Genomic DNA, 15,866 nt, shown 5'->3' with positions numbered 1-15,866 from the left:
TATTGGAAGGGGCCAGTACTGAACCACATTCAAGACTACTGAATATGCATATCTTTTATATATGCATGTCTTCTCTTTTTACAGCCCTTTACACCTCCCAATGCCATGAATCTCAAGTCAGGTAAGTAGTCTGTTATGTACTATACCTCACCAACTGTTCAAACTCAACAGGGTATCTTCCTTTGTGGTGTAAGTGCAAGGTAACATTCAAAATGATGATGCCAGATGGAGTGTGAGCACAATGGTGGCAGCTGCCACCTAAAAGGTAAATTGCTATGTTTATATATGATCACTACTAGACTAAATGGAAGCAGGGAGCCCAAACAAACCACATGAAGAACCACTAACATCAACCTCCCCAGTAGATGTTGTTCATGGGTCCACTGCTCAGTATAAGAATAAAAGTTAACAAGAACAAGTTTACTAAAAAGGAGGAAGTCTGTGTAAAATAGTCAAGCCCAAGGCTACTTTGGAGCCTACTCCCTAGAGTCCAAGCTTCAGTTCACGTTGTACAATTATCCATCCTGACAAATACGTTTTAAATGTTTTTGATCTTTCCCTCAGGGTGAAACTAAATGAGTCATGACTACCCTCTGCTAAATAGAAAACTAGTGTAAATTAAAATACTATTTTAGATGGACCATAAATCACAGAGACTTTCAAGTATCAATGTTCAGGAGGCTGAACCCTCATCAAAATGCCTTCTGAAAGTTCAAGGAGGAGGTTCTTCCCAGAAGATCCTTGTAGATGAGAACATTTCTCCCTAAGGTAATACCTCTTATCAAAATCTAGGTAATCCAGTGAAATGTGGCAAGTATGAACAAGGGATTTTATTGTTTTTGTCTTTAAAATATTAAAAGTCTCCAATTTTCCATCTATAAAAAGTAGTGTCCCATGAAGTCTCAAACTGGGTGAGACACAGAGCATGATAGTAGCACTGTCTTAGCACCTGCCCAGAGAAGCAGACCACAGATACTAATGTGGCCTGTACTAAAAATTATGTGAAGACTAATTTGGGATTTAAAAACTGGAGCCAAATGCATTTGAAAAGTCCCAAGACCACTGAAAATCCTTGAATATCTAAGAAGCAGAGTTATCACTTCAACTGTGGGTTCAAGTTCTCCTAGTTCAAAGATTTATCTCAAAAGTTGTTTTCTATGGGGCTAAAGGGATAACTCAATGGTTAAGAGCACATAGTGCTCTTGTAGAAGACCCAAGTCTAGTTCCCAAGAACCATACTGGGTGGCTCCCAACCACCCATAACTCCAACTCTAGAGGATCTAATGCTCTCTTCTGCCTTCCATATGTTCCCATGCTGAGAGAGAGAGAGGAGAGAGAGAGAGAGAGAGAGAGAGAGAGAGAGAGAGAGAGAGAGAGAGAGAGAGGAAAGAGAGAGAGAGAGAGAGAGAGACATTTTTATAAGTTTCTTTATGCAGCTTACAAGTACTGTATGACCATAGAGCCCATATTGGCTTTGAACTCCCCACGTAGCAGAGACAACTGAAGTGATCCTCCTGTCTCTAGAGACACCCAGAGGGCTGGGATTAATGCCATGTACCACAATGCCCAGCTTCTTACTGTCATAATTATTCCCTCGAGGTCTAGTTATCTGTAACCATTTGTAGCATGCTGTCTCTTCAATTGAATATTAGACTCTTAGAGCAAAGGCTTCATCTCACCCTCTGGACTTTTCCTGAAGCAAACAGGAAGCACATTGAGCACTCCATATATAATGTCATTTTCCTGTATTTCCTTCTGAAATTTACCCAATGAAGGTGGTAGAAAGGAACAAAGATGATCTTTTCTTTATAAGGACTCAAGCTATGAGGATGAGTTCCTTCAATATCACTTAAAGTAGAGGCTCATTTTTCTTAATCCTCTGGATAATAGTTTGAATATTCACTGTTTCCTTAAGAGGTAATATCAGCACTCCTACATGCAAACTTAACTATAACTTGGAAAGATGGCACCATATAGGAGATTTGGCAATTATCATCTTGAAGTCTCTTACTGTATTACTTTTTCCTATTACTTTCATCTAAGACTAAAAAGCTAATTATTGTGTCCCTATCTAAAAGCCAAAACAAGTAACAATAACAAATCCAAAGTATTTTAACTACTTTTTAACAGAAGGCTTACAGAATTTCGTCAGGATAGCTGATATATAGGTATTCTGAGTACTTTCTTTTCTCCAAATAATTTAGTCTAAATACATCATCTTATCTAGAGAGTCTTCCTAATAATATTATACTAATGGTTCTGTGTTTTATTCCCATTTATCAAATGACTCCATGAAGAGGGTTATCTGATAACTGTACGTTCCACATAAACTCAGATTTCCAAAAGCTAGACATGTTGCTCAAAATATGACCAAAAACCTTTCAGATTTCAGAAAAAAAAAGTCAGTAAAATATATCACATTAACCAAACTGGATTTAAGAATAGATTTCCATCCCATTTTTCAAGGTTTTAAAATGACCAAAAAGGGTGCTGCTATAAATTCTGAAATGGCAGAAAACAAACTATATAAAAAAGTCAATGATAATGACTATAAACTCTTTCATTGTTACCATCACTCTGAGAGAAAGATGACCTTAAAATATAACAGCAGAGCCAACAGCAGAACAATAGAGGCTGCCACAGTGCCAGAGAGGTGGTCTATGATGTTAATTCCAGTTAATACCAAATGTATTCCAGTTGAAGCCAGAAATGTAGAGCACACTTGTGAGGGATTTTCTGCTTGGTTTCAAGTGGGTGGATCTACTTCAAGTCTAGACCTTTGAAGCAGAGAGGCACCTGACTTTGATCTGAATCTTGAAGCAGGAACATCTATCTACTTTCAACCTGGGCCACATTCATCTGCCTGGGAGCCTATATAAGGACATGCAAGGAGCGAGGGCTGCAGCAGGTCAGTGGCCATGGCGGCCTGCAGGGCCTCCTACAGGTTTTCTTCAGGGCAAATGATATAAGGCTTGGTACATTGGTGGGAGAAGACAAAATACGAAAACAAATACTATGAAGTCAACAAGCAATTTTTTGGCCGTCACCGATGGGTCATGTACACCACCGAAATGAATGGCAAAAACACATTCTGGGATTTGGATGGAAGCATGGTGCCTTCTGAATGGTACTGCTGGCTTCACTGCATGACTGATGATCCTCCAGCGACAAAACCACCGACTGTTCTTAAGTTCATCTGGACAAACCATAAATTCAATGTGACTGCCACTCCAGGTAGTACATTCCTTATCCCACCACTAGAAAGAAGATTCAAGATGGGTCCCACCTTTGACACCTTACAAGTGACAGCAGTGAAGACTGTTCCCAGCACTTCCAGGTTAATGCAGGACTGTCCTAGCAGCTGACCCTGAACTTGATTAAAATTGCTTGACCCAGCAGATTTAAAAAAAAAAAAAAAAAAGGATATGGAAGACAGAACTTCTGATGTCTTTTGCCCTGACACATTTGGTACCAGAAGTGGTTCCAGAACAACAGAAGTATAAGGATGAATCTTTCAAGTATCTGTAATTGGCTTTTCAATTAGCCAACACCTACAATTAGCAAAGCCTCTCCAGCTACCCTGTCTCCTAGAAGGTTGAAGAGCATCAAAAGCCCATGGTATGAACTATATTACGAACTTAACGAGATAAATGCATTTGACTATACTGATTTTCCAACTGTGAGTAGTAATGGATTTGGTGACCCTATATATAAAACTGGGAGAGTTTGGGGTAAATGATAATGCTGGTTGGTTATGCAATCTACCTATGGATTAACTGACAAAGGATAGGGATAAGCTCCATGATAATAAAATCAGCCAACTTCTAGAATCTCAGAATATGGTGAAGGACAAAAAAGAACTCAGTGATAAAAATTGACCAGTTCCAGATGTGCATAAACAACCTAAAAGTTTCTAAGTGTGCCCTAGAAGAAAATCTTCTCTCCATAAGCCACAGAGCTCAAGTTATGAAAAATCAATCAAACTGAAGCCCTGGTTATAAAGTTGCAAAACAACATCGAAAATTCAAGTCCCAGACTCAGAGGGTGTCCACAGTTAAAGCAAGGACATTAATTGGTAGTGAATGGGATCCTGTAACTTTGGATTGGGATGTGTGGGAGAACCCTATGGAAACTGAGAACTTAGAACCTTCAGATTTTCAAGGTTCCCCCCCCCACTTGAAGTAATACTCTCATTCTTACTTCTTAAAATACTGCCATTTTACCCTTGACTGAGAAAATTAATACTTCATTGTCTGCTAAACCAGCAGTGACTTTCTCTGAAGGAGTAATGGCCAAACGTGACATTCTCCACTGATTCATGGGCTAAAGCAAACGGACTGGCTGGATGGTCAGGGACTTGAAAAGAGCATGATTGGAAAATTGGTGAGAAAGACATTTGGGGAAGAAGTATGTGGATAGATCTCTCCGAATAACAAATTATGTGAAGATATTTCTATCCCATGTAAATGCTCATCAAAGGTGAGTTCTGCTGAGGAGAGACTCAAGTCAGCTTCTTTCTCCAGACATTCCTGCCATTGATGAATGGGCCCATGAACAAAGTGGCCTTTGTAGCAGGCATGGGGTTATGCATGGGCTTGACAATAAGAATTACCATTCAACAAGTGACCTGGCTACAGCCACTAACTGCCAACCACAAAGATCAACTGTGAGCCCCAGATATAACATCATTCCTGGGGTGACCAGAGACAGTGACCTGGTGGCAGGTTGACTACAATAAACCACTTCCTCTGTGGAAAGAACAACTTTGTCCTTACTAAAGTAGATATTTATTCTGGCTAAGGATTTGCTTTTCCCATACATGATGGTTCTGCCAAAACTACAATTCATGAACTTAGAGAAAGGCCTTATCCACCATCACAGTAGTCCACCTGATCAAGGAACTTACTTCACAATCAGAAGGACAACAGTGGGCGTACAACCATGTTCCCTACAATACTGATGGAATGACTTGGAAGACAGGGCTGCACTGTCAATTAAGTGGCAACGGCTTGGAGGGCTATGGCAAGGTTTCCAAAAACCAATATATGCTTTGAATCAGTGTCCAATATATGGTAGTTTCTTCCACTGCCAGAATCCATGGGTCCAAAAACCAAGGGGTAAAAAGTAAATAATAGTTCTACTCACTATCACCACTAATGACCCCACTATGAAAATATTTGTCTCCTATTCTTGCAACCCTAAATTCTGCTGATCTAGAAATTTTGGTTTCAGAATAAGGAATGTTTCTACCAGGAGACAAAACAAACATGCCATGGAACGGGAAGCTCAGACTTCCTCCTGGCCACTTTGGGCTTCTGATGCCTTTAAAACAACAAGCTAAAAGAAGAATAACATTGCTAGGAGGAGTGATTGATCCAGATTACCAAGGGGAAATTGGATTGCTTCTGCACAATGGAGGTAAAACTAATTGAGTCTGGAGTGCAGATCTTTTAGGGTGTCTTTTGGTGCTACCAGGTTCTGTGATTAAGTCAATGGGAAATAACAGCTTAATCCAGGCACAGATCCTTCAGGGATGAAGATAAGGGTCACTCCTCCAAAAGAAAAAACAAAACAAAACAAGATCCAATGAGGGGCTTGACAGGAATGGAACAAAATGAGTAGAAGAAAAAGGCAGTTATAAATACCAGCTAGGGCCACATGGTCAATTACAGAAATGAGGATTATAATTGACAAAAAAAAAAAAAAAGTGTTTTTTACCATATTTTGTTAAGAATGTGTTTGTAGAGTATTTGTGTTGTCTTTCAATTTCCTTATCATGCAATATAACATCAATTAAGAAATATCAATGATTATCATATTTAAGCTTGAGATACTAAAACAATGTCCCTCAAGGGACATCTCTACCTATTCTAAATTTATAATCAGCTTGAGGTTTTACAAGGGATAGTCATATCATTTTAGGTGTAATTATGACCTTGTTAAATATATAATAGGCTTGCAATTGTGTGTGGAATAGTTATGACTTAGGCATTATTATGACCTGTTTATTGTTTTCATTTGGAAATTAATTACAACAAAAAGAGAGATGACTATGGGACAAATTGACAAGGGTAGACTTATGATGACTATTCTTGGCTGTCAACTTGACTACATCTGGGAGTAACTGGAATGCAGAAATAGAGGTCACACCTGTGAGGGGTTTTCTGCTTGGTTTGAAGTGGATAGATCCACTTCTTCTCTGGACCTTTGAGGTAGAAAGGCACATGAATTTGAACTGAATCTTGAGGCAGGAACATACATGCCTTCTGCTGGAAGCCTATATAAAGACATGGAAGACAGAAACTTTTGTTCCTTGCCTGTTTGCCCTCATCTTGCTAGCACATCCATTCCTTCACTGCCATTAGAACCTACCTCTTTGGGATTATTGTATATTGAAGACTAGCTAAGACATCCAGCCTTGTGGACTGAGAGACTACCACAAGATTACTAGATTCTTAGACTCTCCTTCCATTCATAGCCAACCATTGTTGGATTGGGGAAATCCAATTAGAGATAGATTTGCAGTCTCTAAGTCATTCTAATAAATCCCTCGTGTGTATGTGTGTGTATACATACATATATAATATATATATATATACATACATTCAAATATTCATTCTATTAACTTCTATTACTCTAGAGAACCCTGAATAATACATGGTCTCAACATCTCTATATAACCAATTACAAGCTATTTCTACTACATCAGCAACTTTTCAGGGCGGGACTTCTGCTACCAAGAGTAGTGAAGGATTAATTCCAACAATCAATATCTTGCCTTCCAGAAAGATGAGAAATTCTGGGTCATTTTGCTTCCCACTATTTTGTTCCATTATCCTCATAAATCTCTAAGATTCTAAGACATATATGATCAGAAGTGGACCATTTCTACCTATAACGTCAAGAAATTCTGCCATCTCCAGGCTTCAGAAACCACTCACTTCTTAAGCACAGTAAAAAACTATATACTAAGGAAAAGAAAGTTTAGCAATATAAGGTCTAAAGTCTGGCTTACCAGCATAAATGTCTATTCTGGTGGCATCAGCATCTCTGCAAAATTAAAGAGAGAAAAAAAAACTTGAGATGAAGTATCAATCAGCAAAATGCATTGTGCAATGCATACTATTTTGAATTATTCAAGCTATAGAAAAAGACTGTTGTTTTACTTGATCACACAGTTTCCCTGACATATGTATGAACTATTTCAAGTACTCCAAATTCATAACACACAGGACTTAGACACATCTTTAATATTCTTTTTCCTGGTTAATATTTCTTTGTAATTTGTGGGCTTTTAAAGATTTATTTATTATATATAAACACACTGTAGCTTTCTTCAAACGTACCAGAAGAGGGCATTAGATCTCATTACAGATGGTTGTGAGCCACCATGTGGTTGCTGGGAATTGAACTCAGGACCTCTGGAAGAGCAGTCAGTGCTTTTAACCACTGAGCCATCACTCCAGCCCCACTGGATACATTTTTAAGAGTTTCATACATCCTAGTGTCTTCATGTTCACTATGTAGCCAAGAATAACCTTGAATTTCAGATTCTCCTGCTTCAACCTCCTAAGCACTGAGAACACAAGTGTGCACTACCATGCTCAGTTTACAGTGATAGAGATAAAACATAGGATTTGTGCATAGTAGTACACATTCTATAACTTGCACTACATGCTCAACCTCCCTAGATATATTCTTTTAAATGTTGATTTCACTATAAAAATTGTTTATTATTATATACATATATGTACATTCTCATATATGTATGAATATACCTAGACGAGTATGCATGAAATGACCAAAGGTTGATACTCAGTGTCCTCTTTCTTGCTCTCCACTTTTTCTTCTTTTTACATTTACTTCATGTGTTATGCTGCTAGTGAGCATGGTCATGGAGCATATAAGGTCAGAGTTGGTTCTCTCCTTCTACCTTATGTATTCAAAATGGTCATCAGCTGTGATGATTTGCATATGTTTGGCCCAGGGAGTGGCACTAACAGAACAAGTGGCCTTGTTAGAAGAAGTGTATCAATCACTCTGGGGCTGGGCTTGGAGACATTCATCCTAGCTGCCTGAGGATGCTCAGTCTGTTCCTGGCTTTCTTTGGATGAAGATGTAGGACTCTCAGCTCCTCCTGCACCATGCCTGCCTGGATGCTGCCATGCTCTCACTGTGATGATAATGGACTGAACCACTGAACCTGTAAGCCAGTCCCAATTAAATGTTGTCATTTATAAGACTTGCCTTGGTCATGGTGTCTGTTCAAAGCAATAAAACCCTAACTAAGACAGATCATATGAAACTCAAAAAAAGAAAGGCCAAAAAGTGGAAGCCTCAGACCTTCTTAGAAAAAAACCAACAACAACAAGTGTATAGCACCCACTCAGAGTGGGGTACACCTAGACCTTAAATCATGAATAACTCAAGAGTTAAGAAGATAGCCTTGTGGCAATTTTTGGTATTTAAAAATCATTATGTTTAATATATACACACCAAGAAAACTGACTACTTCCATGTTACGTTTTGTTTTACATGTACTTTATGTTTATGGTAACTAGTAAGATTTCAATGCATACTATCAAACCTTTAAAAAAAAAATCAAGTACTGACAAAAACAAAACAAAACAAAACAAAAAAAAAAAAAAAAAAAAAAACCCAAACAGCTTAGTTAGCAGCAGATTGAGCCATCTTACTGAACCTTCTACCTTATTTTTACTGAACATGGATCTTGAAGACTCAACTAAACTGGCTAGCCAGCAAGTACCAGAGAGTTTCTTTTCATTGGAGTTAAAAGCATGCACTCTCAGACCAGGCTTTTATGAGTGCTAGGGACTCAGGTATCATTCTTGAGTGGCAGACACATGGCTGCCCCACCTCCCTCATCCCCACCTCTCCCCCTCGAACGTACGCGCACACACACACTAAGATCAAATATTTGTTTCCTTCACTCACTTTACTGAAATCATAAAAAGATATTCCAACATGTATTTTTCCTTCTCAACATCTGAAAAGACATAACCTACCACAAACCTATGAAAAATTTAGGTCTCATGCCAATCACTGTAATGAACAAATCAGTTCCTGAGACCACAATCTTATCTTCCCTAATCTTGAAAGAAATCTCATTAGATTCCAGCAATCAGTTGAAGTCATGCAATTTATCATGAATACTAACCTCTTTAAAGGCCTGGAATTAATTAGTACAGTTCTATTAAGCACAAACAAAGAGACAGGCATGGTTTCACTGGTTTTAAATGAAAAAAAAATCCCACTAAAAATTCACACAGCTCTGGAGATGGAGATCAGTGGTAGAGTACATGCTTAGCACATGTAAGGTCTGTGCTCAATCCTAGCACCAAATCCATAAAACAAAAAAGATATGCATACCAGCCTATGTACCTATTCTCAAAGGTATAAACATGTTTTAACATATGAGAATGTAGTTCAGTTGGTACAGTGCTTGCTTAGCATGCACAAAACACTGGGCTCAATCCCTAACCTGAAACTGGACATAGTGACACAGGCCTCAGAACTGAGTAATCCCAGTACTCAGAAAGTGGAAACAGAAGAATTGCAAGTATAAGGCCATCCTTAATAATACACAAAGTTTGAAGTCTTGGCTACCTGAGATCCTATCTCAAAAATGTTTCTGCCATAGCAGCACACCATAGTTCCACTAAATTAATAAGCAGCAATTTCAAACATAATTCCATTAAGTTACATTTTTTAACTAAATGGGAAAATTATGAACTAAGCAGAATTAAAACAAAATGGGAATTTTGTAGTTAAACAATGTGTCAACTAGTACATTTCCATAAGCAGGTAACAAACATAGTAACAAAAGCAAAATTAAAAGTATGATAACACATACTTGTAATGCCAACACTCAAGAGACTGAGGCAGAAGGATCTTATGCTATACAGTAAGACCTGTCTCAAAAAACAAACAAAAGTACTAACAGTATCTGTCAGCTGAACAGACATTAGGAATTCTAAGTTCACTAACTGGGGATGTTCTAAATCAACCACTACCCTCTTCTTCCTTCACTAGTTATCAACACTAGTGAATAAATAATATATCTGAGTATTAGTTTACATTCAATAAAACTAAGATTATATTTTTATAATGCAACTATAAATAGAATCTTTATTTGAACTGGTCTTTGTCTGTGAACAAACCTCAACTTTTACTTGGTCTTATACAGTAATATGCATATTCTTTTAACACTAAGAACACAATGTGTGAATGCTGAAACATGGTTCCTTCCAAACACTGCTGCTAACAGTGGAAGATTCTAGACCAGGCATAATAACACACAGCACATGAGAGGAAGAGGGAAGAGGAGCTCTGTAAATTCTAAGTCACCCTGGTCTGTCTACACCGTGAGCACCAGGCCAGCCAGAGTTACACGGTGAGGTCCTATCTCAAAATGACAAACAAAAAACCCGTAATGGAAGATAATGATTAAAGCCTCTTGCAATGAAAACATATATTTGGGAGAAGATGTAAAACTCAGGCCTAGTTTTAAAAGCATTCAGTTGCATAGCATCTTAGCAGCACAAATTAATATTACAATCTACGAGTCTCATCAGTTTGATTCTCCTATCTTAATTTCCTACTTTTCACAATTATCACACTCTAATACACAAGGGAGGGTGCTTTGGAAGTGGTTAGTTTTCTATTTTTAGGCTAGATCACAAAGAGCAAAGAATAAATTTAAGGTAATCAAGAAAAGTGTCAATTACTGTGCTAATAAAAATATTTCTTGCTAACAAGTCTCTTAGGAGTTACAACAAATACAACAAAAATGTCTTTCTCTCAGGTCATCTAAAAGCAAAAGTACTTATGATCCATAAAATTTCCACTCTAAACAATTATAGGCTGGAAGACCACATACCTTGCATTATCAACCAGTTCAGCAAGAGCACCAAATAAGAATTCATGAGTGGTTCTGAAATAATAAATTTTAAGAGTCAACAAAAGTATTATGAACTAAACATGAGTTTTAAAGTTATAAAACATTTAAGAAGTTTTAGAAAAAAAACCACAAATGCCCACATATATTATTGATATATAGTACTAAACTTAAACTTCTCCATAACACAAGCCTTTCTAGAGCTAATTAATTCCTCTCAAATAAGTCTTGCCATTTGCTAGAAATGTTTATTCTTCCTATTTTTAATTGAAAAGCCCACCTTAAAGAATCTTTACATTTCTACATGCACTGTTAAAAAGTAGTGATAGTCTTCCTGGGGGATGGAGGTGAGAATGCCTGTATTTTATTTTTTATTGCTTTAAGCACCTGTCAGTTTCTACACAGAAGGAATTATAAATATATAATCCCAGTAGTAAATAATTATCTTCAGTTCTGAAAATATATGATTACTAAACCCAAACGTTCAGAAGCTTCCAGGAGATAACCACTGAAGTCTCTATTTAAAAAGCTAATTTCCCCCTAGATACCCAGAAGACCACATCAAATTCTAGAAGAATTTAAGAAGGAAAGTATCTGGACAAAAACTTGGTTTTACCCAACATCTGAGAAAGTAAAAAATAAGTATTTTTGTTTATAAGTTGCCCAAGAGGAAGAGTTTTCTTTTTTCACTGGTACAGATCACACTCAGGGATTTATAACACAAACTGCTAAAAGGTATGCTCAATTTACCCTGACATAATTCATATATGTTATATTTCCTTTTAACAGTCTTCATTAAACATAAAGTAGAACAGGTCCACAAAAAAAAAAAAAAAAAAAAAAAAAAAAAAAAAATCTTAAAAAACCAGCCCGAGTTTTAAAGGAAATAGAAAGTAACAGACACAAACCATAATCAATTTTCATAAATTGTTCTTGCCTTCAGTTCCAGTCAATAGTCAAGAAAACAGTTTCCAAAGTTTAGATTGAAATATTTAACACTAATACCTAGCATTTAAGATCTTGGACCACTTGTCATATTGATCTAAACAAACTACAAACCATTAGTTTATAACATCTCCTAAAAAAAAAAAATCTCCTAACTGAACTATCCAGGAAAACTGATTTTGTCAGTTACTCTTCATTTTTTTACTGTGAATTCCTATAATTTTAGTAAGAAATTTTCTTCCATGAGATCAGTGAATATATCTGTTGTTAATCCAAAGGTAGTAGGACCAAGAGATATGCTGTAGCAAGATACAGACATTTTTTTTAATCACCAATTCACTTATGACTAAAATCCAAATGTTAAGTGTTTGACCTGAAAAAAAAATCAAATTTCTAAAACAAACCAAGCCTTTAAACGTAATTTCTTTATAAATAAGTTATGATAGCAATGCCCATATTTCTACAAGCCTGTAATCTCCTTGTATCATTCAAGAGATAGTAAGATAAAGCACTCATGGCCTGCCTAGTAACAAGATACTCTCAAAAAAAAAAAAAAAAAAAAAAAAAGAAAGAAAAGAAGAAAAAAGAAAAGAAAAATGTCAAACCTACAGGTTGAAACCCCCCAAAATAATTGGAAAACACAAATATTTATATTATGATTTGCAAAATAACACTTGTGAAGTAGCAATAAGAGTCACCACAACATGAGGCACTGTACTAAAGGGTCAAAGCATTAGAAAGGCTGAGAGCTGAGGATATAGGCACGTGCAGTATTTGTCTAGCATGCCTTAATATTCACTAAAGAGAGAGTCAGGCAGACAGGCAGACAGACTGACAGAGGGACAGGTTGGAAAATTAAAATAAAGTGTTAAAGATAATATAAATTAAAAGTCAACCTAGAGATAGAAGCTGTAGCTCAGTGTCTGAGCACTTGCCTGGGTTAGAAAAAAAAAAAAAAAAAAAGGTCAATCTATAGCCAGGTATTATGGCACACAACTTTGTGTTTTACCAATTAGTTGACACTGGATAATGTGCAAATGAAATTTAAGTTTGTGAAGTTTTGTTTTTTTGAAACAGGGTCTCTCTGTGTAACCCCAGCTGTCCTGGAACTTACTATACAAACCAGGCTAGCAACAAACCGAGAGATCCACCTGCCTCTGCCTCTTAAATGCTGAGATTAACGATGTCTCCAAGAACCATGCTTGACTTGCGAAATATTTTTAAGATTTATCTATTTAAGTACACTGTAGTTGTCTTCAGACACACAGGAAGAGGGCATCAGATCCCATTACAGATGGTTGTGAGCCACCATGTGGTTGCTGGGAATTGAACTCAGGACCTCTGGAAGAGCAGTCAGTGCTCTTAACCACTGGGCCATCTCTCCAGCCCAGAAAAATATTTTAAAAAATATTTATCATATCTAAAATGCTACAGTGTAGCCTTTGAAATATTTGTCAAAAAGGAAAACTTGCATTTTTGTGTATTCTTAGGATTTTTAAGAAATATCTAGAACAATGGCTTCAGCATTTATAGGCTCCTTCTATTTTTTGAGATTCTGAGTATTGTTTCTGACTTCACCAAGAACACCACGGCCCTTTAATGATATGCACTGCTATACAAAAACCACTCCTTAGTAACATTATAATAGCGATTAGCTTATCTGAAATACGTATACTGATATACATACTGATACTTTCAATCATGACTTTACACTTAGAACCAAGAAGATATAGTTTTTTCCAGCTCAGCATTTCCAGCAACAAACTCACATTTTGCTTATTGTGTAAAGAAAATGGTTTCTTTATTTAGTCAATCTGAATTTAAACTAAAAAGTTGTCCACAAGCTCAAAGCCATGAAAATTTTTGCAGAGTTTTTTAATTTGTTGACAATAGTTAATTACCTTAACAGAAAAGAAAGCTAGTGGCACAGATCTTTAATCCCAGCACTAGGGAGGCAAAGAAAAGCACGAATCTGTCCAAGATAGCCAGAACTACATAGTAAGACCTTGTCTCAAAAGGGTGTGGGAAGAAGGAAGCAGTGGCAATGGCAGCTGAGAATTCTGGAATCATTTTATAGTCAAACAGTGTGCACACACATACATACATACATACACATATGGGTATACACACACAGATATATATATAGTCAACCTATATTTCAGCAGGCTTGTAAGTCATATGAAACATAGAAGTCTCTCACTTGATAGGTCCCTGTACATTCATTTCTCACATTGATAAACCTACCCAAAAATACCATATGCCAAAGGTGTAAGTCACAGACTGTCCCAAGAGTAACAGACATAGAAAACTATCATCTTATATTAAACATTGTGTTCACCTGACTACATAAAAGTGTAACAAGTAAATGACTGAAGATATGCATCCTATGCAAAGGAACATTACTACCACCACCATACCAAGGGTAACCTACCACCAAAGAGCTTAAAACTTCTTTCATCTGAAAACCCTAACCTGTATAATCTTATAAAAAGAAGTGTCTATCAAAAGAAACTAGATTTTTCAGGCTGTCTTTAGAATTTGCAGCCTGTTTCCAGCCTTGATACAGATATAAGCAAGAATAACCATCAATAGTATCATAGGACTTAATTTTCATGAAAATTGAAACCTGTTTACCCTCCAACATATCCTTCTGAATGTATCTGTTTAGGTACTGGAGATGACTCAGTGCTTTAGAATACATACTGCTCTTACAGAGGACTCGGGTTCAGTTCCCAATTCCCACATGGTAGCTCACAAATATCCCTAACTCCAGTTCCAGGGCACCTGGTGCCCTCTTCTGAACTCTGTAGGTATCAAGCATGAATGTGGTACATATTCATATATACAGATAAACATACACATAAAATAAAAAATATTTTTAAAAACTTATCTAATGTCTATCATCAATGACAACTGCATTACTCTACATAAACTATATATATATATAAAGAAAGTAATAGACACCATTTGACTTATATGGCATAATCTTCAAACATTAACATATTTGCTCCATCTTACAAATGAAAAAACTGAGGTTCAAAAAAGCTGCCTTGTGCATAGGCATAGAAAAGCAGCATTCAAATACAGGGCTTTCAGGTTTCTAAGCACAAGCTTTTCACAAAACTACAAAAATGTCTACCCTCTAGCCTGGGCTCTGCTTGCAAGTCTACATAAAAAGAAAAATAAAATGCTGTTAATCTCACAATTCAAAATGTGGTTCATTTTGTAACATCTGAATTGGAATTTAAGGTACCATAAGACCAATCTTTCCTTCTCTGTGGTTGACTTCGTGAACCATTCTACCATTTTACTATTACAACACATAAAAAAATTTAAGTTTTACTTTAAGAATGAACTTCCAATCAAGTAATAATGACTAAAACAAAACAACAGCCAACAATCTTGACCGTGGCCCCCACCAGAATCCCAGCACTGAAGAAGAGGCTGAGGATCTGGGGCTCAAAGCCTACAGTTGAGCCTTGACTAAAAGAAAAGCACCCTCGCTGTTGTGTTGTACAGTTAATGTTTTCTTCAAGTAAAACAAGACACATTCAAAGTAGAATCATTTTGTAGATCAAATTTGTGGTCCAGGTAAGAAATTCCAGAGTTTCCAAAATGATATGCCAATCCTTCTATGTTGAAACAAGCACTAATTTCAATTCAACGTGGGTAAAATTCACAGAAAAACTTTCAACATCACCTTATTCAAGTGACTCAGTTTACTTCCTTGCTTTGTCGGGGTTCACATGTTGTTATTAATATATACAATAACAATGGGAGAAATAATCCTTAAAAGTTTAATAAAATAAATCAATCAGGGAGTTAAATTCTCTGCCTTACAGACAGAAAAATAAAACCTTCAAGGTAACAGTCAATATTAGGTTAAAAATGTTAAGCACTGTAGCCCAATCCTTTGTACTGTCTTAAATCTGGGTACCTTTAATTTGCATCTCCAAATGCCTCTCTGTAAGCCTTTAATTTCTTTGAGCCTCAGTTTTCTCAA

At 36.7% G+C, this 15,866-nt stretch overlaps 1 protein-coding gene and 1 pseudogene across 3 annotated transcripts in view; one reads left to right on the top strand and one right to left on the bottom strand.

Moving 5' to 3' along the window:
- MORC2 (MORC family CW-type zinc finger 2) overlaps positions 1 to 15,866 on the bottom strand; it is a 40,721-nt gene that overhangs the window by 22,183 nt on the left and 2,672 nt on the right. For both annotated transcript variants that reach the window (XR_013975147.1, XM_080922344.1), the window contains exons 2-3: positions 10,901 to 10,954; positions 7,016 to 7,050 (exon numbers count right to left, since the gene is read on the bottom strand). Coding sequence is in view for 1 of the 2 variants with exons in the window: in XM_080922344.1 (XP_080778470.1) it covers positions 7,016 to 7,050; positions 10,901 to 10,954 (89 nt within the window). In the remaining variant the exon portion in view is untranslated. The remainder of the gene's footprint in view (positions 1 to 7,015; positions 7,051 to 10,900; positions 10,955 to 15,866) is intronic.
- LOC308434525 (NADH dehydrogenase [ubiquinone] 1 alpha subcomplex subunit 12-like) lies at positions 213 to 3,306 on the top strand (annotated as a pseudogene). The gene is made up of 2 exons: positions 213 to 232; positions 2,824 to 3,306. The product of its transcript is annotated as an NADH dehydrogenase [ubiquinone] 1 alpha subcomplex subunit 12-like (transcript).

The sequence above is a fragment of the Micromys minutus genome (genome assembly GCF_963924665.1).
Source record: "Micromys minutus genome assembly, chromosome: 1".
Lineage (NCBI taxonomy): Eukaryota > Metazoa > Chordata > Mammalia > Rodentia > Muridae > Micromys > Micromys minutus.
Note: the sequence above shows the minus strand (reverse complement) of the source record. Positions and strands in the feature narration are given on the sequence as shown.